Source organism: Mirounga leonina, unplaced genomic scaffold (genome assembly GCF_011800145.1).
Source record: "Mirounga leonina isolate KUSES-001 unplaced genomic scaffold, KU_Mleo_1.0 Mir_106, whole genome shotgun sequence".
NCBI classification, from domain to species: domain Eukaryota; kingdom Metazoa; phylum Chordata; class Mammalia; order Carnivora; family Phocidae; genus Mirounga; species Mirounga leonina.
The window spans coordinates 6,124,962-6,150,905 of NW_023270232.1; the positions used below are offsets into that span (position 1 = coordinate 6,124,962).

Genomic DNA, 25,944 nt, shown 5'->3' on the forward strand with positions numbered 1-25,944 from the left:
GTTTTGTTGTGTTTTTAAACTCTGTTCTGTTCCCCCCAGTACTTTCCACTACCTTTCTTTCTTTCTTTTTTTTTTTAAGATTTTATTTATTTATTTGAGAGAGAGAGAATGAGAGAGCACATGAGAGGGGGGAGGGTCAGAGGGAGAAGCAGAGTCCCCGCCGAGCAGGGAGCCCGACGTGGGACTCGATCCCGGGACTCCAGGATCATGACCTGAGCCGAAGGCAGTCGCCTAACCGACTGAGCCACCCAGGCGCCCACACTACCTGACTTTCATTTTCTGTGTCTGCTGCTACAAGGAAGCGTCGTGAGAACAGAAGTTGTTCTCACTCGTACTGCCTAGTGTGTTCTGTTCGCGGTGTCTTGCTGGCCCACAGGGGTAGTTCGGCACCCAGGGAGGGAGGGAAAGCACAGGCTGTTGCGGTGAGGAGGACGACGGAGAAACAGCCATCATTGGTAAACTGTACAGAAGGGGCCATCGCTCCCCCCTAGCACTTGAGGGTCAAAGAGTACAGGTGGCGGACAGCCCGAGGGGATCGAATGCAGTCTCCCCAGTACCCCCGGGGTGTCTGGCACACGCACGTGGTGACTCGCGCAGGCTGTCCGCGTTCTGGGCGTGCTCCGTGCAGGTCTGGTGACGGAGCTCATCACCTGCACGAGCACCAGAATGCTTCTGCTGCTGCTTGGCCTGTTTTCTGGCCACCATTGGTGGCTCCACCTTTGTTTCTTTAGCACACACATTGGCTGCTTGCCAGGACACGGATAACGTCCACATACGGCGCTCAGACAGTGGCGCGTGCAAGCCCAGTAAAGCAGGGGCGATGTCGACATGGCAGAGGAAAGGGGGGGGGGGGGCTTGAATGTATCTTTGACTTTGGGACAGGAAGTTGACTTTTCAGACTTCTTAGAGCCTGCCGCACATGCCAGAAAATAGCTGAGCAGCCAGAATGTCCCCATATCTGTTTACAAAAACAATACCATCCCCGTTCTGTAGCACTGGTGTGGCAACCAGCGCTGAACTGTTGACTTGGAGTAGTAACTGGTTCTTCTGCTCCCTGGCCTGTATTTTTCCATCTCCTTGTTAACTTTGTCTTTCTTACCTTTGGAGATCCAAGAGAAGGTGAACAAGACCAAGGATGATATAAGCAAGAACATGTCGTTCCTGAAAGTGGACAAAGACTATGTGAAAGCTTTGCCCTCTCAAGGCCTGAGCGCGTCGGCAGTTCTGGAGAAGCTCAAGGACTACAGCTCTATGGGTAGGATTCCGGGCGCGCTCAAGCCGCTTGCTTTCCCAGCGTGGCCGGTTTGGTCATTGTTTACTGTCGATAGGTTACGAGTGCTTCATCCCTGGAACTTATATATCCATCCTGTCTCAGAGGCTCAATTTCTTATCATAAAAATTATATTTAAATTCATCCTCCATCCATAAAGCAAACAAATCTGAGACAGTGGAACTGGAACTTGGTCCCATTTCCTTTTGTAAGCCTGAATAAAACAGATAAGTTTGTTTCTTGAGAGAATATATGTAATAAGAATGAAATACAGATTCATTACAGAATTTGTGAAATCTGCACAAAGGCACAAAAGAAAATCCCATCATCACAAGATAAACACATGATATATATATGTAAGAATCTTAGTAGTGTTTTTGTGTAATAAACATACATACACATACAGATATGTATGTATGCATGAGCACATAAGGGAAGGATAAATATACCAAATAGCTTAATGTTTAAGAGTGTAGCCCTGGCTGAGAGGAGTGCGTGACTCTTGATCTCAGGGTTGTGAATTTGAGCCCCACGTTGAGTATGGAGATTACTTAAAAATAAAAATATAAAAAAATCTTTAAAAAAGAGTGTAGCCCATGGATCAGCGTGGATTCCCATGCTAGTTGGGCCACTTAAAGTGTGACCTTGGGTGAATTACTTAAGCTATGTCTTGGTCTCTGTCTTTCTATGATGGGGATAATACAACTTACTTGAAAAGATGATTACAGGGCGCCTGGGTGGCTCAGTTGGTTAAGCGACTGCCTTCGGCTCAGGTCGTGATCCTGGAGTCCCGGGATCGAGTCCCACATCGGGCTCCCTGCTCAGCGGGGGGTCTGCTTCTCCCTCTGACCCTCTTCCCTCTCGTGCTCTCTCTCATTCTCTCTCTCTCAAATAAATAAATAAAATCTTTAAAAAAAGAAAAAAAAAAGGAAAAGATGATTACAGGGGCACCTGGGTGGCTCAGTTGTTAAGTGTCTGCCTTTGGCTCAGGTCATGGGGGATAGAGCCCCACATTAGGCTCCCTGCTCAGCGGGAAGCCTGCTTCTCCCTCTCCCACTCCCCTTGCTTGTGTTCCCTCTCTCACTGTGTCTCTCTGTCAAATAAATAAATAAAATCTTTAAAAAAATAAAAAATAAAAAAAATAAAGAAAAGATGATTACAGAGATTAAATAAGATCGTACATATGAATGTATAATACCTGGCATATAGTAAGGGCTCAATAAGTGTTGGCTGTTTTTTTTAAATTAAATTTTATTTATTTATTTGAGAGAGAGAGAGATAGTGAGAGATAGAGCACTAGCAGAGGGGAGAGGGAGAAGCAGGCTCCCCACTGTGCAGGGAGCTCGATGTGGGGCTCAATCCCAAGACCCTGGGATCATGACCTGAGCCGAAGGCAGATGCTTAACTGGCTAAGCCACCCAGGCGCCCCATAAATGTTGGCTGTTAACACAAACACAGGTTTATTACAAATTAGACCATATTGCAAATACTTTTCGAAAATAGGCTTTTTAGTTTGTCATAATTTAAGATTTGTTTTACTCTTTTTTTTTTTTTAAAGATTTTATTTATTTATATGACAGAGAGAGACAGCGAGAACAGGAACACAAGCAGGGGGAGTGGGAGAGGGAGAAGCAGACTTCCCACGGAGCAGGGAGCCCGATGTGGGACTCGATCCCAGGACCCTGAGATCATGACCTGAGCTGAAGGCAGACGCTTAACGACTGAGCCACCCAGGCGCCCATAATTTAAGATTTGTAGAGAATTTGCAAATTCATATATACAGAGATTTCCCATACACCCCTTACCTGGCTTCTCCTGATGTTAACATCTAAAGTGACTGTGATGCATTTGTCGAAACAGTAGTTGACTAAACCGCAAATTCTATTCCTATTTCACCAGTTTTTCCACTAATGTCCTTTTTTCTGTTCTAGGCTCCAATCCAGGATACCACATTGCATTTCAACAAATAGACTTAAAAATTTCTAATTGACGTGTGTTGAGATTTTGACATTGGATGGTACAAAATTAGCTGCAGTCCAGGATTTATAGATGATGTAAAGCAGGGATCAGCCCTCTGAGACCTGGATGTTAAAGATTTCTATGATCGTGAGGGCACGTTGCTGCCACCATATTGCCTTCCCTTCCTTTCCAAGTCATTGTCAGTAGCACCAGTAAAATAACAGGAAATGAAACCATGTAGTCTATTTTTGAAAGGCTGGTGGCCTCTGGTCTGAAGACGTGCATGGTATAGTCCAGTGTCCTGTAAGGAAAGAGGGAAAGTCCTACTGGAATCAAGCCAGAGCTTGGCAGATTGCCTGAGATGAGGGGTCTGTCTGGATGTTTGCTACTCAATCTTCTGCTCTCTTGTTGGAGCTGAAGATAATGGCTTTGTAGAGCCTGCGGCGACAGTTTTCAGTTAGTGTGTCTCTGGAGTGGCTTGTCACTGCGCACTCTCAGTAGGGCACAGCCATGTTGTATCTGAGATACCCACGTCAGCAGATTCGTTGATACAACGTAGACTGTCTTGGGAGAAGCACCTCAGACAGAAAGTGGAATTGTGGGTAGGTTTCGGGCTCGTGGAGGGGCGCCCTTGAAGCCAGGGTGCTGACAGTCTATCATCGTGGTTTGTCTGGTCAGGGATTCAGTTCCCTGGCTCCAACTCTGACAGTAGTGTACGGAAATTCCACACTTTGCCGTGCTCTTCCCTGCCAGCTCTGCTCATGACAGTTCTCACACTTCCTTTGACTGGACAGGAAGGGGCGAAAAAAGTCGTTAGCCATACAGAGACCAGGAAATGAGTATAGATCAAGGAACAATTTTCTACTGGTAGAAGGCCGTTGGGGATGATGACAGCATCATTATTGCACTAGATTATACCTGGCTTCTGTTAATATCTTTTTCACACTGCTGTTGATAGTAATGGAAGATCTTTCTTCTCTATTTTGCTGTGATAGGTCTTTATTGGAATTCTTTTTCTTGACTTAATATAAGATCACCTGTGGGTTTCCACTCAAAGTTTTTTTTTCTTTTGTACCCAGAGGTGTTGCTTCGTATTTTGGGCAAGTTCCTGCTTACTGACCCAGTGGTCTTAACTTTCTCCTCAGACGTCTTCTGGCAGGAGGGGAAAGCCTCTGGAGCAGTGTACAGCGGGGCGGAAGAGCTCACCCAGCTCCTGGTGAAGGTGAATGCCAGCACCCCAAGGCAGTGTGTGTGGTCTGTGCCCTTCATACCACCTCAGTTTTTCTCCTTACTTTTGCAATTAAAAAAGGAAAAAAAATTACCTAACGAAAGTTTATTGTTAAAAATAAGTTTCTCTTTACCCACATATAGGTGAATATAGATAATATTGTCCGAGATGTCTTCAGTCCATAAAAAAGTACGATATTACTTATATTTCCAGGCTTTATAGGTGCCCCGTGTGGAAGGCAGATTACTAGGGAAGGTAGTCAGTGCCCCATCATTTGAAGTTATTAATGACAAGACATACTTTGATGAGAAGAGAGGAGGAATAGACACTTGCTCATCATTTCCTGTACCACCCGAATCTCAGATCAAAGGATCTGAGAATGAGCAGTAGGTTCACTTATAATTGAAATAATTCTCATTTTTTGTTGACTTTAGAGTTGCCTGTAGCTAATGAGATTTATTTCCTAAACCCCACTTTGTCATATAAAATTGGCACTGGACTGGGGCGCCTGGGTGGCTCAGTTGGTTAAGCGACTGCCTTTGGCTCAGGTCATGATCCTGGAGTCCCGGGATTGAGTCCCGCATTGGGCTCCCTGCTCAGCAGGGAGTCTGCTTCTCCCTCTCCCGCTCCCCCCTCTTGTGCTCTTTCTCTCTCTCACTCTCTCTCTCAAATAAATAAATAAAATCTTAAAAAAAAAAAATAAAATTGGCACTGGACTTAACAATCCCTAAAGTCTTTGTGTTTGATTATGATAACTAAGAAACTGCTCCTACCTTACTAAATACTACAGGTTTGACTTAGCTATATCTTGACATAATGCTCTGATCTTACTTCGCTGAGTTAAAAATCTTTCAGTGGCTTCCCACTATCTACGGGATAAAACCCAAGCTGCTTACGTAGCAGAAAATGCAAGCCCATGGGCGCCTGGGTGGCTCAGTTGGTTAAGCGACTGCCTTTGGCTCAGGTCATGATCCCGGGGTCCTGGGATCAAGCCCCACATCGGGCTGCAGGGAGCCTGCTTCTCCCTCTGACCCTCTCCCCTCTCATGCTGTTTCTCTCTCTCTCTCTCAAATAAATAAATAAATAAATAAATAAATAAATAAATAAATAAATAAAATCTTAAAAAAAAAAGAAAATGCAAGCCCTGTGGTGAGCCGGCTCCCACCTGTGTTTTTCAACCACCCATGTAAACATGAACTTCCATCTTTCCTCTTCACCGAATGTACCTCACTCTTACCATGTTTTCCTCCCCTCCTTCATTCCACCTGTTCTAAATGTCGAATTCCTATTGATCTCTCCGGGTTCTGCCTGTACAGACATCAGACCTGTCGGGCTGTTTGTTATTCCCTCCTTAGGGCTCCTTCCATCACTTGCATACTTCTGGTATCACACTCAGAACAATAGCTCCTTTGTGCCGGATGCTCTCCTAAGGACTTGGCATGCCTTATGTTATTTACTTAGCGCTAGAACCCCATCAGGTAGGTACCATGATTATCCCCTTGAGCACGTGAGGACACTGAACCTCAGAGAGTTTTTTGACCTAAGATTACACAGCGAGAAGTAATAGGCAAAGCTAAGATTGCAAACTGGGTCTGTTTGTTGTTTTAGTATGTGCTTTTTAACCACATTTATACTTCCTCTCTCACCACACTGTAAAATAATTTATTTGCATGTCTCTCTCTTCCACTGTATTTTGATCTTTTTTAGAGGGGAACACATATCTTACCATTTTTCCAGTTTCTAGTGTTGTGCCTGGTACCTAGAAACTTCTGTCTAGTGCATGATTCTTTGTCCCATACAGTGTATTTATTCGTTCTACTTCATATCTGCGTGCATTTCTTTGCAGGCTTATGGAGATTTTGCATGGAGTAACCCACTGCATCCAGACATCTTCCCGGGACTGCGAAAGATCGAGGCGGAGATTGTGAGGATAGCTTGTTCCCTGTTCAGTGGGGGGCCAGATTCCTGTGGATGTGTAAGTAGATGCAGGTGGCCTGTGTGTTTCGCTTAAAATAGAAGAGTTTCTTGAAAACATTTTGTTACACAAGTAATATGTGATTATTGGAAGAAGATCCAGATTAACAGCAATGTAAAAGTGTTAACTTTTGGAATTTTTAGAGCATCAACATTTTATTGTATATTTTTTAAGATATTTTTTTCTTCCGTTTTGTATTTTAAAACATTTTTTTTACACTTTTTTTAAATGTTTTATTTATTTATTCATGAGAATCAGAGAGAGAGAGAGAGGCAGAGGCAGAGGGAGAAGCAGGCTCCCCACTGAGCAGGGAGCCCGATGCGGGGCTCGTTCCCAGGACCCTGGGATCACGACCTGAGCTGAAGGCAGACGCTTAACCATCTGAGCCACTCAGGCGCCCCATGTATTTTAAAACATGAAGTTGCTAGAATAGACAAAACCCTGCATTCAGTAACTAAATATTTTGCACATCTGCTGTGTCTGCTGCTTTCTTTCTCCCCCTCCCTCTTTGATCCATCCAGTATACTTACAGTACGTAGGTATTCTCCTGCGCTATAGACTCTGTGAACTTTTTTTTTTTTTAAGATTTTATTTATTTATTTGCGAGAGAGAGAATGAGAGACAGAGAGCACGAGAGGGAGGAGGGTCAGAGGGAGAAGCAGACTCCCCGCCGAGCAGGAAGCCCGATGCGGGACTCGATCCCGGGACTCCAGGATCATGACCTGAGCCGAAGGCAGTCGCTTAACCGACTGAGCCACCCAGGCGCCCATAGACTCTGTGAACTTTTAAGAGACCATCAGTTAAGCAGCCCCAAAACAATTTGGCCTCATCTAGGTAAGTTGAAGAAACAGGTATCTCATGACCCTGAAATTTCACTACTCAGGGTATACCCTAGAAAAACTGGCACGTGTGTATCAGGATAGATGGATATTCATAGCAGCATTGTCCGTGGTATTGAAAACTGGAAGTAATTCAAATGTCAGTCAACAGTGGGGTGGAAAATTACAGACTACTCCAAGTGCTTCAACCCACTGCAGCTGCTACTCTGATTAATGCTCACATTAGCCCGTTTGACCAGTGGAAGCCTCTTAATTTGGGCCTCTGGGTTCTTTTGTATGACTCGAGTGGTCTTTGAAAGCTTCCTTTCTTTCCTTTTTTTTTTTTGACAAAATAATTTTTATCTGATGAAATATTCCAGGTTTACCTTATGCATTTCCAGACCCCAACTCAGCCATTTGTCCAAAGAGCCCTGTTTCATTTAGAATGATGTAAAATACTTACGTGGCTCCGAAGTCCAATTTATAGAACAAGACTTATACAAAATTAACCGGAATAACATCCAGAGAGAGAGCACAGAAGAGGTTGAGAGACCTGAGGGCTGGAATGGGAAGGGCTACCACGCATCTGGTTGGTATGTAATTGGCTGTGAAGACAGCTGGTGTTCTCAGCAGCAGTGGTAGCCGGAGTGTGTGCAGGTGGAGGAAAGACGGGCTGTGAGGTGCTCATTGTTGGAGCCGGGAGATGAGTAGAGGGGTTTCGTGGGTTCCCTCTCCAGCCGTGTCTCTTCTGCACTTGAGTTCCTCCATTGGGTTTTTTTTTTTTTTAAGATTTTATTTATTTATTTATTTTATTTATTTGGCAGACAGAGAGCAGGAGAGCGGCAGAGGGAGAAGGAGAAACAGGCCCCCTGTGGAGCAGGGAGCCCGATGCGGGGCTCAACCCAGGACCCTGGGATCATGACCTGAGCCAAAGGCAGTTGCTTAACCAACTGAGCCACCCAGGCGGCCCCCATTGGCTTTTTTTTTTTTTAACTTCATTTACTGTAGTCTTCATTCTTGAGAATTTTGTCTTAATCTGCCAGATGGTTTTTTTTTTTTAGGTTTTTGCTCAAGTTGTTTGTTTATTATTATTATTATTTAAGTAAGTGTTACGCCTAAAGTGGGGCTCGAACTCAAGACCCAGAGGTCGAGCGTTGCATGCTCTGCCGACTGAGCCAGCCAGGCGCCCCTGCGTGGTGGTTCTTTAGCATTCCTTTCCTTGGCTTATGTTTTGTTTACTGAAATATATTGCCCGTAGTTATGTTATATTCTGTGTCTGATAATGCTGTTACTCGTGAGCCTTACCTATCTGTTTCTGCTGGTTTCATTCATATTGGCTTGTATCCTTGTATTTGTGACTTTTTTGTGTGTGTGTGTGTCTTCCTGGGAACTTCTCTGTGAGGCCTAGATTGAAGTGAAGTTCTTTTTTTTTTTTTTTTTTTTTTAAAGATTTTATTTATTTATTTGAGACAGAATGAGAGAGAGAGCTCATGAGAGGGGGGAGGGTCAGAGGGAGAAGCAGGCTCCCCGCCGAGTAGGGAGCCCGATGTGGGACTTGATCCCGGGACTCCAGGATCATGACCTGAGCCGAAGGCAGTCGCTTAACCGACTGAGCCACCCAGGCGCCCCATAAGTGAAGTTCTTGCAGGGAAGCTATGTAATGATTTCTGCCAGTTGCCGGGGCCTTGCTGGGAGGTGCTGTCACATGGGAACCCATCTGAGTCTCATCCTGCAGAGGGCGCATGAGTTCACACTGCAGACCCACGTCAAAGCTGTCTTGTGAGCCATTCTTGAGAGATCCTTATTTTTCTTTACCAGAGCATCAGGTCATGGTTTAGAAAGCCATTTTTCTTGCTGTCTTCTGCTGCACCAGTGGGGTTTAATTTCTTGGTCCCCTGAGATGTGGGTGTAAGTCCCAGGTTCTCCAGCTGTCTCCTGTTAGACTCTTCACCTTAGGCAGGCCCTCAGTTTACCTCCTGTTCATTTGTCACGGTGGGGGTTGGTGGTCTCTGGGGGCGGCAGCAACCGTCAAAGTTGAAACCAGCTTTGGCATTCACTTATCTGCTAGGATTCTTGGTTTTGCTCTGTTTGGGTTCAGTATATTAGTATATTCCTTTATGTTATATAAGCTCAGTGGTGGATGTAAAATAAATTTCAATGTTTTACGAGGCATTTTTAGTTGTTTCCCAGGGGAGGGTGGGCTGCCCAAGCTGTCTAATCTATATTGCCAGAAATAGGAGTTCCATGATTGTTGTTGTTTTTTCTCCATGTGAACTTTGTACACTTTACAGCTTCTCTCCCTCTGGATCTGCTCTTCCCCACTTTCTTCCAAGGCTACTCAGCTAGTCGTAGAGAATACGGTTTCACAGATTGGCGACCATGCCCATGTTTCTTCTCCGAACACCTTTTGGTTATCTGTGTCTAGCCAGAGGGACACAGGTGTGGAGAGGCAGTGATCTTTCAGTCTCTGTTTTTTTTAAATCTGGGTTCACTAAACTTGCCTTAAACCTTTCCTCTAAGTCCTGATCTTTATTCCGTGTTTGTTCTGCCCCTCGTGTCCTTACTAATCCTTTATCAGGGTCATTTGGTACTCTGTTTTAGGTCTGCAGTCTCATTCTCTTGTTTTGGTGTCCAGTCTTTCAGCTCTTGTTTTCTTCAATTCGTGTTCTTGTCATGTTGTCCTCTAGTGATGACAGTCCCCCTTAGACTGTTACCTTTTGAGTTAGGCTTTTATTATGCATGCTGCTTTTTTTCTTTCTGTGTGTTTGCGTAGTTACCGTGCCATTTTTTTTCACTGTGGCTCATGCTCATCAGAACATTCTATTTTGTTCTGACGCATGCTGGCTGATTTCTCATCTGGGAGCATTTGCTTGAGGGCCTCTTGGTTCCACCTGTATTAGGATATCTGGGTCTCTTCTTCTGAGATTTGTTAAAAGTTACCTATTAGAGTTTACTCTGCCTAGTTGGAAGACAGTAAGACCCTCTGGGCTTTGATTATTTCTTTAACCCATCCTGGATCCCTGAAGCCTTGACTTTGAGGGGTCGGTCCCAATGTTCTCTCTCCCCATTTTCCTGTTTCTCCCTCGCTGCCATGTCTACCACTCACTGAGCGGAAGATAAGGAGCCCCCCTCCATTTGCTTCTCTGAAGATTTGGCGGGTATTAATGAGAATCCTCAGGATTTTGCTGGCTCACTGGACAATTTTCAGGACTTGGAGGAGGGATTAGGGACTGTGTGTTGCTTTTCTCTGTGCTTTAGTAACTTGTCTCTTTTTTTCATTGCCAGTATTTGAAGTTTATTGCATTGGATTCTCTCTGTTTCCTTGTTTGATGGTTGTTATTGCAGCTTTCTGCAATTGTGTTTCTTCCTTCTTTTAGGTACCAGGGGAGAGAAAGTAGCTGTGAGGTAGGTTCAGTGTTTCATCTGAATGCTAAAGTCTAACCCCAGGGGTATTTTTGCATTGCTACAGTGTTGGGGATCGGGAAAAGGATGGAGTCTGAGATCCCTAGTCTTTTCTAATACTTAAGACTTTTACAAGAGAACTAGTGATGACCTCTGGGGTAATTTGAGTTTCTCTCTTTCTCTTACTCTTCTCAGTCTCTGTCTCTCTCCATCTCTCTCTCTCTCGATGAGCTGCTTTTGGTGAAAAAAGTTCGGAGTTCAGAGGTTGGAAATGAGAAGACAGAGCTGCATAGCTGGGCAGTCTGTAGCATATTCCCAGCCAAGGTCTTAAGCTCTTCTCGTTCTTTGTTCTTCAGTCTAAACTATTGTTCCTGTTACTAACTTCATTTGCCTCAGTTAGAATGGATAAGAAGTGATTTCATATACTGAAAGAACTTCTGTTGCCCTGGGGAACAGTCTTGGCTTGTGCAAAGGCCTTTGGGTCTGAAAGAAAATTCTCGCAGCAGGCCATGTTCTCCTCTTATTCTCTGACATACTTCTCATATATTACAGCGAGAGTTTTTATAAATGTCGGAAGAAGCTAACATTACAAGTAGTTATTGAAGCTTTCATCTTCTGATTTCACAATCCATTTTTCTTTGGGCGCAGAGGGTAGAAGGAAGTGGGAGGTTAGTAGCATGTTTAGACACAGAATTTGGGGATCAGAAATAAAAATTAGAAGTAGAATTTAGGTATTCCTGCTTTTACAGTCAAAAGTACACTGCTGTTTGCCCAACAAATAATGATGTTGATTTGATAAGTTATTGGACTAAAAATAGAGCGTGTGTGCTGGGTGACTAGGGGTTTGGAAATCCGTTTGTGTAGGTCATTACTGGACCTTAGTAAGAGGCTGACACACTGGAGACTTGGACATTGCTGGTCGTTTCCTGACTTGCTTCACAGCTTGTTTGGCTCCTCATGTGACAGTCTGAGGTTTTGTGCTAGACCACAGGGCGAGCCGCTGATTCGCAGAGCTGACCTCCACTATAAGCGCTTTCATCTTTGGCAGAAAAGTGCAGAGGCTACAAACAGGCAGGCGTCCTGTGCTCAAGTCAGCGCATTACTTCGTGGGTGATGGGCACGTGTTTCTTGAAGACTTCCTGAATCACAGTATGACTAACTTCTCTCAGCTAATCTTTCATAACTCCTGACCAGTGGGGTTTTGTAGCCAATGGTGTTTTTGTCGTCTACGTGGGTATTACAGGAAATTCCAGAAATCCCTCTCTCTCAATTCCATTTTATGTTAACTCCACCAAATGCACAAATGTAGAAAGTTTTCCTTTTTTTTTCTCTTTTCTCTTTTTTAGTTTAAATTCAGTTAATTAACATACAATGTATTATTTGTTTCAGGGGTACAGGTCTGTGGTTCATCTGTCTTATATAGTACCCAGTGCTCATTACGACACATAATCTCCCCAATGTCCATCACCCAGTTACCCCATCCCCCCACCACCCTCCCCTCCAACAACCCTCAGTTTGTTTCGGATGATTAAGGGTCTCTTATGGGGGGCGCCTGGGTGGCTCAGTCGTTAAGCGTCTGCCTTCGGCTCAGGTCATGATCCCGGGGTCCTGGGATTGAGCCCAGCATCGGGCTCCCTGCTCCATGGGGAGCCTGCTTCTCCCTCTCCCACTCCCCCTGCTTGTGTTCCCTCTCTTGCTGTGTCTCTCTCTGTCAAATAAATAAATAAAAAATCTTTAAAAAAAAAGAGTCTCTTATGGTTTGTCTCCCTCTCTGGTTTCATCTTGTTTCATTTTTTCCTCTCTTCCCCTGTGATCCTCTGCCTTGTTTATTAAATTGCACATATTAATGAGATCATATGATAATTGTCTTTCTCTGATTGGCTTATTTTGCTTAGCATAATACCCTCTAGTTCCATCTATGTCATTGCATATGGCAAGATTTCAATTTTTGATGGCTGCGTAATATTCCATTGTATTTATATATACCACATCTTCTTTATTCATTTATCTGTTGATGGATATCTGGGCTCTTTCCACAGTTTGGCTATTGTGGACATTGCTGCTATAAACATTGGGGTTCAGGTGCCCCTTTGGATCACTACATTTGTATCTTTGGGGTAAATACCCAGTAGTGCAATTGTTGGATCATAGGGTAGCTCTATTTTCAACTTTTTGAGGAATGTCCATACTGTTTTCCAGAGTGGACGCACCAGCTTGCATTCCCACCAACAGTGTAGGAGGGTTTTTTCCTTTTTCCTCATCCTCGCCAAAATCTGTCGTTTCCTGACTAGTTAATTTTAGCCATTGTAACCCGTGTGAGGTGGTATCTCATTGTGGTTTTGATTTGTATTTCCCTGATGCCAAGTGATGTTGAGCATTTTTTCATGTGTCTGTTGGTCATTTGGATGTCGTCTTTGGAGAAATGGCTGTTCATGTTGTCTGCTCATTTCTTGATTGGATTATTTGTTCTTTGGGTGTTGAGTTTGATAAGTTCTTTATAGATTTTGGGTACTAGCCCTTTATCTGGTATGTCATTTACAAATATCTTCTCCCATTCTGTTGGTTGCCTTTTGGTTTTATTGACCATGTCTTTGCTGTGCAAAAGCTGTTTATCTTGATGAAGTCCCAACAGTTCATTTTTGCCCTTGCTTCCCTTGCCTTTGGAGATGTTTCTAGCAAGAAGTTGCTGCTGCAAAGTTTTACTTTTTATCAGCTGATACTAATGGATGGCATTGGGTGAATTATTTTAGTCTTCTTAGGGGCTCAGTTTTCTCACCTGTACAATGAAAAAGGTAAGCTTCTAGGAATCTTTGGAGATGAGAAATCTAAGAAAATAACCACGTAGCTCAGTGCTGTGGCTTTTTTGGTTTGTTTTGAAATGATTCTTTTTTTGTTCTTTTAAAATTTATTTATTCATTTCAGAGAGAAAGAGATGGGGGAGAAGGGCAGAGGGCGAGAGAGAATCTCAAGTGGACTTCCACTGAGCTCAGAGCCTGATGTGGGGCTTGATCTTAAAACCCTGAGATCATGACCTGAGCTGAAATCAAGAGTTGGATGCTTAACCAACTGAGCCACCCAGACGCACCTGAAATGATTCATTCTTAGATGTCATCAAAAGATAGCCTAACGGGTATGATGTGCCCATGTTGGTCATGGTTTACTGAGAGTCAGATCAGGCTTTGAGAAATGTTAGTTGAGGTTCTCTTAAGTGTCAGCCTTCAGGCTGGGTGCTTGGAATATTGTCATGAACGGATTGGTCCCCACCATCATGAGTTTATAGTCTCATGAGGGAAATTGGATGTGTGACATGACCTTTGAGTATTTAGGTTTCAACTCTGATAAAGAAGTTCCCCTAGGGGTGCCTGGGTGGCTCAGTCCGTTAAGCGGCTGCCTTTGGCTCGGGTCATGATCCCGGGGTCCTGGGATCGAGCCCCACGTCTGGCTCCCTGCTCGGTGGAGAGCCTGCTTCTCCCTCTCCCTCTGCCTGCCTCTCTGCCTACTTGTGCTCTCTGTCAAATGAATAAATAAAATCTTAAGAAAAAAAAAGACATTCACCTATAACCGAGGAGGGCTAGGCCTAGCTTCAGGAAAACGTTTTACTTCGTTTAAAAACGCTACGATCTTTGTTTTGATTTCAGATAAGTGAGATAACCAACTTGTAAGTAGAGGCCTCTACTTTTCTTTTTCAAACTTGTCAAAACCACAGTTCACTTTGGAATGTCTAAACTTCTTGATCTGCTGAGGTATCGCGTAGTTTGCTAGACTTATGACTGCAGTTCATTCTGCAGTGGGCATTGGAAACTTAAATCCAAGTCTATGGTCCTGATGTTCTTGAGCAGTGTAAAATGCTCTGTCCTCTCTGCAACTGGACCAGCAGCAGAAGTGTGAACGGGCGGCGTGCTGGTGACGTCTGGGCAGGTGGTGCGTTTTTCCATACGGTGTAGAGATTCTGCGCCTTCTTATTTGGTAGTTTTTACTCTTCTGAACCAAGAATGCGCTTAGCCGATGAAGCCCCATTTCCATCCGGAAGACATGGCCATGTGTGCTCTGCCGAGTGCCTCGCAGACGTTACCTGCTGCTGCGTCAGGCACCACCGAGATAAGGTGGGCCGTGCATGCTGACAGCGGGCCTCACTGCACTGCATGGATCACATCGCTTCTTTATTACAGGTGACCTCGGGGGGAACAGAAAGCATACTGATGGCCTGCAAGGCTTACCGGGACCTGGCCTTTGAGAATGGGATCAAAACTCCAGAAATGTATGTATGTGTTTCTTTTGGATTTATCTGTTTGGAGTACTGCAGTTGGAAACAACCTGACCATCTGTTTTCTACTTCTCTTCCCTCTTCCTCTGGCAGTTCAGTCCTCATTCTTCCTGTCCTGCGCCCTGGACCCTTATCCCTTCACATTCCACAGAATCCTAAGTGGATCAGCCAGTTAATTTTAAAGGTCATTCCCTTTCCCAACCCCCAAGTTTATACGTGGTATATACTGAAAGCAAGAATGAGATCCTTTTCCTAAAAGTGACAGGTTGAACAGGACTACATCTTTGAATTTTGTGATATTTATTATAAATAATCTGGAGCCTAAGGAAAACTCTCTAATAATCCCTTAAATTCAGGGAAAGTTACTTAAATATAATAGGCTGCCTCAAAGTGCTTCCTAAGAAAATTTCAGCCTGAGGGCTGTTTTCTGGGAGGAGAAAAAAAAATTTTTCTTTAAAGATTTTATTTATTCATTTGACAGAGAGACCGTGAGAGAGGGAACACAAGCAGGGGGAGTGGGAGAGGGAGAAGTAGGTTTCCCACGGAGCAGGGCACCCTGGAATCATGACCTGAGCCGAAGGCAGACGCCTAATGACTAAGCCACCCAGGCGCCCCTGGGAGGAGAAATTTTTAAAATCTTTCTGAGATTTATCCATAATGTCACCCCATAGACATAACTTTGATATTTGGCTGCATTTTTTTTTTTTCTAGACCCTCTCTTTGCCCAGAGTGTTTATACTACATCCTCTGGGTTACTGTTTTCCCACAAGTATCAGTGACTAAGGGTTGCATGTGATCTCATGCTGTGCAGCCTAAGAGAATAAATCAGGCTGCCATCTTTTTCCATACATGAATCTTAGTGCTTCGTACTCAGTAATAGTCTTTCCTTCCTTAAAGGGAACACATTGATTTTGAGAGTGCAGTAATTGAGCGAAGTCTGAAAGCAAATACTTAACCATGACTTAGTCTCCTTTTCAGTGCTATTTGTCTTTTTTTTGTTTTTTTAAGTAAGCTCTACGCCCAGCGTGGGCCTTGCACTCATAACACCAAGATCAAGAGTCACAGTCTCTACTGACTGAGCCGAGCCAGCTAGGCGCCCCCATTTCAGTACTGTTTGAAGTGCTGCTTCTAAGTATGTAGGAACAATGGGAATTAGTTTCTCACAGGCTTGTGGGCTTTCAGAGCTGGAAGGAACCACTGACCCTGATACAAGCAGACTTAGGTTCCTGCTTGGCCATGTGTCATGTCAGCGTACCCCCACCAACGGCTCCCTGGCTTTGGATGGCCAACATGAGAAGGCTCTGCCTGATGCCAATCTGATCCAAATTCCCAGTCCCTCGTCTCCTGCCTGTCAGCCCTGCTTTATGCTTTGGACTTCCTAAACCAGAGGGAGAAGATTTCTATAGAAAATCAGTTGACCTCTTTTTCTTTCTGCTTAAAAAGAAAAGTAAAACAATATAAACACTTGTAAAAACGTGAGGAAAAACATTGAGACGTTTACTCCTGGTGACGTAGATGAGCTGCTAACTAGGCTCTCTCTTGAGCCCTGCTTTTATCGGAATTTCATTACTCTCTTCTCTGTCATTTAGTGTGGCCCCCCAAAGTGCCCATGCTGCATTTGACAAAGCAGCCAATTATTTTGGGATGAAGATTATACGGGTTCCGCTGAACAAAATGATGGAGGTGGATGTTCGGGTGAGTTCCCCTGAAGGGCCATTTCGTGCCATGGACCGTGAGGAGCAGGGACGCACCTGACGGACTGGTGTTTTCCAGCATCGCGTGCAGAGAGGCTCCAAAGGCCTTGGGCTCCAGGCGCTGGCGCTGCCGAGCTGCCGAGCTGCCACCGGCCGTGGTGATGGAGTGCGGCTCAGCATTTTCATAAATTCATGAGCTCTGATAGCAGAGACGATCCAGCCCCTGACTTGAGACTTCGCTGACCTGGGTTTTGCTGCAGCAACGTGGCTTTCTCCTCTCTGTAAAAAGAGCACGGGCTGACTTGCCCCAGGACTCTCCCTGCGGTTTTCATGAGCCCGCATCCATATCCTCGCCAGTATAACAGTAACTGTATCTTTTCGGAACTAAACTGCCCAGTTTCTTAGCACTAGCGTTATTGCTGCCTGCTGTCTTTATTGATACACTGACTGACGGTTGCCAAAAAAAATTGTACATATCTGTGGTCCCAGCTTGATATTCCGATGACACTTATACACAGTGATAGACGAATACGCAGATGAATCACCACAGTCACGCTATTGAGTGTATTCCATCCCCTCAAATAGTTACCATCTTCTGTCATTTTCCTTTTTTCTGGGTTAGAATACATAGGGCTCCTCTCTGGACCGCTGGCTGATTTCAGGCACACAGTGCGGTATTGTTATGCATGGTCACACGGCCGTCCGCGAGCGGTCCAGAACTTCCTGTCAGGCGTCACCGAAACTTGGTGCCCCTCATCCTCCGGCCCCCAGCAACCGCCACTCTACTCTCTGCTTCTGAGTGTGACTGTCGTGGGTGCCGTGTATGTGAGGTCATGCAGCATTTGTGTCTCTGGCCCTGGCTTACGGCACTCAGCAGAGTGTCCTCCAGGTTCATCCATGCTGTCACACGTGGCAGGCTCTCTTTTTTGAAGACCCAGTAGTAGTCCTTTAGTCGTTATTTTTATGCCGTGCCTGTGTGGAGAACTCTCCAGCGTCGGGATGCTGTAAGAATTGCATCTGAGCCTTGTGACAGCCCAGGGAGGCTGGAGAAACTGTCAGTCCTTTTGCAGTGCACGGGTGAGGAAACAGTCCGGGTGGAGTTAAATCGTTTGCCCCAGGTTTCCACACTCGTGAGTGGGGCTGGGACTCGCACAGGCTCATCTGCCTCTTGGCCCGATGCCGTTTTTCCTCCCACAGTGATTTGCCGTGTTGTGGCCGCAGACTGTCCCCCGGCTGGAGCCCTCTGGCCGTGTCTGTGCGGCCGCCGTGGCGGGGGGCTGTCTTCTCCTGGGTCGGAGAGACAGAGGAGGTGGGCTAGAGGAGCGCAGACCCTGAGCTGGGGGCCTGGAGTGCTCTTGGCATTCTGACGTGGCTTCTCATTTTCCTTTCACCTTTAAACCCCTAGGCAATGAGGAGAGCCATCTCCAGGAACACGGCCATGCTCGTCTGTTCTACCCCCCAGTTTCCTCATGGTGTCATCGATCCTGTCCCTGAAGTGGCCAAGGTACGCGGGAGAAGTGGGCTGCCAGGCACTTAAGTTGAGATTTGAAAATCGAACCTAATGGTGTGGTACTCGGCAAGGAGACGCAAGTCTGAGTTCAGATTTGTGCACAAATTTCCTGAGCCCCATAGGAAGCCCCGCGGCTCTGTTTGGAGCCTGAGAAAGTTACTGGCTTCTGCTGTGGGAAGACGACTTTGTGGAAACTGGGTATTCTGAAAGAGTACTGGCATTTGGACTCGGCCGGGGAAATGAGCTGCATGTAGGAGCCTGCCTACCAGAGGGTGGCATCCAACAGCGCCACCCGCCCAGCGCCCCCTCCTCCCCACCCTGCATTACTAAATAAAGCAGGACTCTCCCCCTGCATCAGAGGGCTGCTCGGTTCCTGCTTGATTTTATAGTCAGGTTGAGGCCCTGCGTATTTAAAGATAAAATACCACATTTCAGAGGAATTATTTTGAAGCCTAAATACATTTGACAGATGAGCTTTACTAGGCATGTGAAAACTAGCCCGTTTTTTAAAGCCTGAAAGATGCATTACAGAGTGGCCTCGTGGTTGCAGCGCACCTTTCCACCTGTGTCTTGCAGAGTCTTTGTTATATGGCTGTAAATGAAATTCTCTTGTGGTCTTTGTTTTTTGAACTAGCTGGCTGTCAAATACAAAATACCTCTTCATGTAGATGCTTGTCTGGGGGGCTTCCTCATCGTCTTTATGGAGAAAGCAGGATACCCACTGGAGCAACCATTTGATTTCCGGGTGAAAGGTGTGACCAGCATTTCAGCTGATACCCACAAGGTGAGACAGGCAAGGGACCAAATGTTAATCAAAGGAGGCACCTGATTATTTCGACTACTATCAAGAAAGTAAATTGGTTAAAGCATTAACTTCCGCCCAGAATGTAAAATTAAATCTGGCTCTTTGCTCTCACCCGCGTAGCTGGTTCAGGTGACAAAGTAGGGTGCTAGAGGTGACACATAATCGTGCAAAGGGACCTATTTGTGGCATGTGGCTCAGAAAATTTCTGCATCCACTGACTGTATGTAGCTGGGATGTGCCAGGACAGGGGCCCCTAGAAAATTGTTCCCTGAAGCTCTGAGATTCTCTGCGGTGGAGGGTAGCGATGAAGTTGATAGTGGGATTCCTGGGAGGAGGAGGTATGCTGGTGCTGAGCTCTCACACCACGGGGGTGCTGCCCCACATGACAGGAGCCAGCTAAGGGAAGAGTCCTTTGGAGAGAGGGCAGAACTGCGTGCTCAGGAATGTTCGGATGCCCCCACCCCTGGTGGCCGGGATGGCTTTGCAGCTACATGCAGATGTGGGAGAAGCAGCAGCCTCAGGAATATGTGCTCTGTGCTGAAGACACTCGCAGAGCTTGTCTTCATCTCAAGCATAGTGGAGACCTGTTTTTCAGACTCTTACGTGATGCCCGCGAATCTTCCATCGGGATCTGATTTGGTTTCGCCTTGCACCCAGGCGACCCCCGTGCCCTCCTCCTTACCATCTCTCCCGGTGTGGGTCAGGGAGTGAGGCTGGCTCCATGTTTGCGGCAGCGGGAGTTCACTAGGAGGGCACATTTTTGTAAGGAAACCAAGTACGCAGGTTGTTTTTAGGCTGGATTCAGTAGCTTCTAGATGCTGAACACTGTGATGTTCTTAAAAAAGGAAGTATAAAAGAGATGGGAAGGGAGTCAGCTCGTGATTTCAGTTGCTCCAGGTGACATGACTTCTACCCTTCTCCCCGGTTGCCAGTGGAAATTTATCTTTGCTTCCACCGTGCCGCACCACCCTGGGGTGCTGTTTACATAGAGAAGCCACGTGCTGGGTGAGGGGCCCCCAGACGCCTCGGCCCTCCCAGAGGGCATTTCAGCCCCGTCCCCGCAGCGCCCTCCACCCGTAACGCTCTGAGTGTGGGTTGTTGGTGCGAGTGGGACGCGGTGGGAAACGGGCCCGTGGAGGAGACGTGTGCGCGAGGAGCTTGCGGCGCTCACCTGTGCGCTTCTCCCCTCAGTACGGCTACGCCCCCAAAGGCTCCTCCGTGCTGCTCTACAGTGAGAAGAAGTACAGGAGCCATCAGTTCTTCGTGGCGACAGACTGGCAGGGCGGCATCTACGCCTCCCCGACCATCGCGGGCTCCCGGCCCGGAGGCATCAGCGCGGCCTGTTGGGCTGCCCTGATGCACTTTGGTGAGAGCGGCTATGTTGAGGCCACGAAACAGATCATCAAAACCACTCGCTTCCTCAAGTCAGAGTATGTGTGGAGGATTGGGGATCCGCCTCGTCTCTTGCTTTGTCTGCTCATAGGCCCGAGGCATCTGCCTGGCCAGCACCCATAGCTCCCAGCCCATCCCGCATCCCCTAGCGACCAGGGGCTTAGGACAGCAGCTTAGGAGTGTGGCGCCGGCCTGGGAGGAGTAGCTCCCTGGCTCTGCTGGGACTTGGAGGGTCAGACCCAGGCTTCACCTGTGGGCCATCGTGTCTCAAAGCATGTCTTCACGACTGGCAGCTCTTACCAAGTGCCCATACACTGCAGTGTCATGCTTTAGACTGCGGTTCTCACACTTGAGCACGCATCTTAATCATCGGGAGGACCTGTCAAGACACAGGTTGCTGGGCCCCACTCCCAGGATTCTCATTCCGTCCATCTGGAGTGGGAGTCTGAGGACTTGCGTTTCTGGGAAGCTCCCAGTGGATACTGAAGCTGCAGGTCTAGGGCTCACACTTGGGGAGTCGCTGGTGGAACAGTATCGGAGATGAGGCAGAGGGAACGGGGGATGGGATGGGGGAGACCGAGGGTGAGATGAGGCTAGAACGAGGCTGCACGTTTGTCTGACCCACCTATTCATGTGCCCCCTGCCTATCTCTGTGGCTCATCCACACTGGGGAGGCTTTTTCAGAATCTGGAGGGTGAGTGAAAGCTTTCGGCCAGTAGGCATGTCTCATTCGAAAAAAGCCTGCATATACCCAGCCGATAGACCCATCTGTTGTGAACTGTTCTACCATTTCTTGCTTTAGGGATTATATATATGACTTTTTAAATTGAAGAGATGGAGGGGTTATTTTGCCAGGATTTTTTTTAAGTGCATCTTTATGCCTCAGATGCCCCTGGGGCACATCACAATTTGGGAGTTGGGCATACAGCGTAGGAGCCAGTGGTTCTCTCATTGGAGCTCAGTGGGGTTTGGGCGTTTGAGTATTTGTAATGTTTGGGAACCACTGATCTCGGTCTTGCTGCCTGATTTTAGAAGGTGAGCGAGTTGAAGCCCTAAAAGATTAGATTGTGTTACAGGGGAGACGTTTGCATGATGAAAGAGATGATGGCCCGAGGAGTATATGTGGCTGAAATTTCCTTTCTATTCTCTTCTTTGTTTGTTTTAAGACTGGAAAATATCAAAGGCATCTTTGTTTTTGGGAATCCCCAGTTGTCAGTCATTGCTCTGGGCTCCCGAGATTTTGACATCTACCGACTGTTTAACCTGATGACTGCCAAAGGCTGGAACCTGAACCAGCTGCAGTTCCCACCCAGGTAAGCCCGAGGAGCCTCCTGCCCTCACTGTGCTCTGTGACTTCGCAACAACTCGGGTAGCAGGGTGACCCGAAGCCTAGAGACTGACAGTGAGGCCAGCGCTCCAGGGCCGACAGAGTATCCGTGCGATTTTGTCTCGCCACCTGGCATTACTCAGTATCAAGGACGAGACGATGAGCTTTACAACTCTGGAGACCAGTGGTCGGTCACGAGCCCCTCCACTGCTGCCCCTGCCCACTTCCTGGGCTGTGTACTCCCCGCCCTATCTCGCACACCGCCATCAGATTGCTCTTGCCGACGGACTCGTGACCTGAGTCATACTTAGCTCAGAACCCTCCACAGGGCCTCTCATCATTCAGGCCCGCTGCCCTGTCCTGTCATATGCTTCTTTCATCTCATCTCCCACGATGTCTGTAAATAAACACCACACCCTGATGGCAGAGGTCCCCCCGGTGCCCTCCGTGCACCCCAATCCTTTCACTTCCTGGTGCTCTTGCCAGTCCCACCTGGGCTCAGCTTCTTCCTCTGCACGATCCCTCTGTACCTCAGTCTCCCTCTAGGGGGCGTGAGAGTTTCTTCTGTGCCTTGAAGTCCTTCAAGACCCCTGGGGCCCTGTGCCCATGAGGGTTTATTGTCTACAAGGAGAGCATCCCCTTGGTGGTCCCGTGACTGAAGGCATAGCATTTGACAGTTTTTGAGGGGAGGGGTGGGACAGAACAGGCAGCCGTACTCCCTTCAGTCAGGATGTTGCTCGCGCGGAGGCATGAAACCCACATGCCGGCCCATGCTTGACAGCCGTGTATTTGAGAGCCCCGATTCCCAGGACTGGGAACACTTGTCACAAATAACATGAAGAAGCGAGCGGTAAATTCCAGTATGTGACATGGGGCTTCTTTATTTTAGCACTTTGTTTTCTTTCCCCAAGGTTCATCTCTGCCTGTCTCTCTTCTCCCACAGTATTCATTTCTGCATCACGCTAGTACACACCCGGAAGCGAATAGCCGTGCAGTTCCTGAAGGACATCCGGGAGTCTGTCACTCAAATCATGAAGAATCCTAAAGCAAAGACCACAGGAATGGTAGGGACACTTGGGATTTTTTTCTTCTTGTGGAAGTTCAGGTGGTGGGGGGGGTTTGGAAGAACCAGGTGACCTCGAGTCTGGTCCTGCCTCTGTCCCGTCTCCACAGACCTTATTCCCTGGAGCTGAGGACCTCTGCCTCCCCCGTTCGCAGGCTCTTTGGTGTCAAGTGAGGTGTGCTGTATATAAAGCACCTTGTAAATTTGAATGTGTCATACAAAGGCACGGGGTGGTCCTGTCCCTTTGAACAGAAAATGTTGACATAGGAAAGACAATAAGCCTGTTTTCTCTGGAATTTTCTATGGCAAATCCCATAGGCCAGTTCCTTTGGGCTGAAAGGCAGACCGGCAAGTACCTGTGAAGAGCTGTCTGGTGTGGGCATGCAGCCGGGGAGGGGAGCGGACATGGAAGGCGGGGGCGGGGGGATGGGCGGGATCGGAGCCGCAGCTTCATCTCCACCCCCATACGCCTCATTGCCAGTAATGCTCTCTGACTGGATTTGTAGGGTGCGATCTACGGCATGGCCCAGACGACCGTCGACAGGAACCTGGTCGCAGAATTGTCCTCAGTCTTCTTGGACAGCCTTTTCAGCACTGACACTGTAACTCAGAGCAGCCAGATGAATGGTTCTCCAAAACCCCGCTGAGCCTGGACCCTCTGTGGCCCCGAGGGGCTCCTGGCCTTCAGAGGGTTCTCGGGGAGTGGAACAGGCCACGCACAGTTTCAGCATCTGGTCTTGCTCCATGGAGCACGACGAGACAGACCATGAGACGGCTTGATCCTCAGGATTCTTGTTCCTCCTCTTGTCATCCTTCTGTGGTCTTTAATGTGGAGACCTGAAGGAGTTCATTACCTAATTATTTTGCCCTTGTTCTCAAATGTTACCCTAGGGATTGTTTTAGCCATTTCCTTCTCTAACCTTCTAGCTTTCAACTTCACTTAATCATTGTGTGGCAGCTCTGACCGGTCCCGAGTCCTTACGGAGCCTGGGGGTGATTTCTCTGATAAAGAAGGTTTTCTTTGTTCTCTCAGGCAGATTGGCAAGGCAGATCGGAAGATGTTTCCCCGGGTGGGAGTTAGGTACCCTCTAAGCACGACGCCTTCTCAGCCTCCTCTTTGAGTAGGTGAGTTGTCTCGCAGAGTCACGTAGTGCAGCTCAGTTTCTTTTTCCAGGACACAGATGGACAGGCCGTTGTTCCTCTTTTTCGGGATTAGAATGGCTGAGCGTATCTGCTCAGTCTATCAAGGCAGGCTTTGGAGTGGCCCTCTGCTGTCCCCACTTGATACTTGGTGGCCACCATCTTTGGAGATTTGTGTTTGAACTCGTGCTCCCATTGGTTTTTTGTTGTTCCCCTGGATTAGGAAGAGAACGTGGTTTCCAGAGAGCCTAGGCCTTTCTGGCCCTGGTGCTTCCTGTCTGCATCGGCAGCATTGGGAGCACAGCCGAACCCTCTTCCTGGGCTGCTGAGGATCGGAAACCAGAGCCTTTTCTCAAGTTCTCTGAGGGTCACATTGGAATACATGTCCCCAGAGTTGGTGGTGGTCCTCCTCTCACCCACTGCTGTAAGCCATCTCGTCTGAGAATATGTTTGCTTGAAGGAACAGCTCAGAGCACCTTCACAAGTTGCCTTGACTTACCCTAGGTGGGTGCATGGAGCACGTGAGAGAGCCTCCAAGGCAAGGAAACTTCTCCCTGTTCGTGTGTCCCTCCTGCCTCTTTCCGTCTGTTCAGCTCCCAAAGGTACTATGGCAGTTTAGCCTCAGGTACTGGATACTTCTCAGGCCCGGCTAACTTTGGACTAGGAAAGCATGATGGCAACTGTTGGGGCCTGGGGCCTGGGATTCCTTCCTAAGACTAGTTGCTCAGGGTGGTGCAGGGACAGGACCAAACCCTGTGCCCACTCCCCACCCTCCTCACCCTTGCACAGGGCCCTGATCTAGGTGGAGCCACTGTCTTCCTCTGAAGATGACATACCGTGCCTTTTTTCCTCAGCAGAGAGCGGTGGAGGGCTACTCCTGACCCAGGCCCTCGGGGAAGTGGGTCAGTCTTTGAGCTTTTATTTGGGTGGGGGAGGACTTTAGGAGAAGTCAGGAGAAAATAGCCTCTGTTCCAATCCCCTTCTCAGGGACTCCTGAACCATTCAGCCTCTTCAGGCTGCTGTCCTCTGGCCTCCCTCACTGGGAATGACGGCCGGGAGAGCCAGGACCACCAGACTCTCCCCCGGGCTCCGTGGCACGTTTGTCTGAAGTGGCCTCTGGCACTGTACTTCCTCCACGATAACTGTGACGAGCTGGCCGTGTCATCGCAGGGCTGGAGTGTGTGTGTGTGTGTGTGTGTGTGCACGTGCACGCGAGCATGTTAGAGGGAGACGCTAAGATCCTTTGGACACGGGAGCCGAGTTCCTTCCCGTCGCTGAACTGGGGGCACCTCCCGAGAGAGTTGCTGCGGCCAGAGCTGTGCGCCGGGGCTCCTGGGTCTCCGGCGCGTTCGTGGTGCTGGAGGAAGACCCGGGACCCGAACCACCCCGCCGGCACCACTGTGGTTTGTCAGCTGCGAAAATGGAGAAGCCTGTGCCTGACAGAGCATGCTGTTGCTCCCAGCGTCTGCGGGCCCTTCCTCTGCTGCCCCGGGGGCAGTGGTGTTTTTCAAAGGGACCTCCTGTAGCCACTTCATAGCACGAGCCTTAGTTTGCCTGACACTTGTGGGCTTTCCAGTCTATGCGTACCTGCGCGCCTAGGAACACCTAGTCTGGCAGAGGCGGGCACAGTGTCTTCAGGTGTCATGTTGCTAGCGGATGTCACATGGGCCTCTGCAGAAACTGTAGCGTCTGGTTTCTACACGGAGTAAGCAGCCGCGTGACCCTCCTGCCATGTCACTTTTAATATTACCGGTTTTATACTTGGAAAATGGTACTTGCCTCTTTTAAATCTTTTCTGTATTTAACCTCTTTCTTCCCAGCTCAGTGCTCCCTTCCTAATTGCAGCAATAATATCTTAAAAAGCAACTCAGTAATTAAATGACCGAAATCTTAACCGACGTGGCTGGTTGCATTCATTTGCTTCTGTAGGGGTGGCCGCTGGAGAACTGGCGGCCGGTGGGAGATCGCCCCCTTGTGGTGAAAGGGGTGTGTGTGGTCACGGAGATTCAGGGCGCTAGCTGTCTGTGGGCGAGAGCACCTCCACGGGAGGCTTCCCCAGGAGTGCTGGTCATGTCTGCTTTAAGGAGGCTGGAACTC

At 47.6% G+C, this 25,944-nt stretch overlaps 1 protein-coding gene across 3 annotated transcripts in view; it reads left to right on the forward strand.

Annotated features, from left to right (window-relative positions):
• Nucleotides 1-25,741, forward strand: part of LOC118018400 (sphingosine-1-phosphate lyase 1) — a 56,665-nt gene extending 30,924 nt beyond the window's left edge. Inside the window, exons 5-15 of one of the 3 annotated variants that reach the window (XM_035016880.1) lie at nucleotides 1,108-1,267; nucleotides 4,375-4,451; nucleotides 6,304-6,432; nucleotides 14,822-14,910; nucleotides 16,506-16,611; nucleotides 18,016-18,114; nucleotides 18,755-18,904; nucleotides 20,117-20,355; nucleotides 21,484-21,630; nucleotides 22,588-22,708; nucleotides 23,214-23,755. In XM_035016880.1, coding sequence (XP_034872771.1) covers nucleotides 1,108-1,267; nucleotides 4,375-4,451; nucleotides 6,304-6,432; nucleotides 14,822-14,910; nucleotides 16,506-16,611; nucleotides 18,016-18,114; nucleotides 18,755-18,904; nucleotides 20,117-20,355; nucleotides 21,484-21,630; nucleotides 22,588-22,708; nucleotides 23,214-23,354 — 1,458 coding nt within the window. In that variant the 3' untranslated portion in view covers nucleotides 23,355-23,755. Of the gene's footprint in view, nucleotides 1-1,107; nucleotides 1,268-4,374; nucleotides 4,452-6,303; nucleotides 6,433-14,821; nucleotides 14,911-16,505; nucleotides 16,612-18,015; nucleotides 18,115-18,754; nucleotides 18,905-20,116; nucleotides 20,356-21,483; nucleotides 21,631-22,587; nucleotides 22,709-23,213 lie in introns of all 3 variants that reach the window. The other 2 variants (XM_035016870.1, XM_035016890.1) reach the window with 2 other exon arrangements.
• The last annotated feature ends 203 nt before the right edge of the window (nucleotides 25,742-25,944 follow it).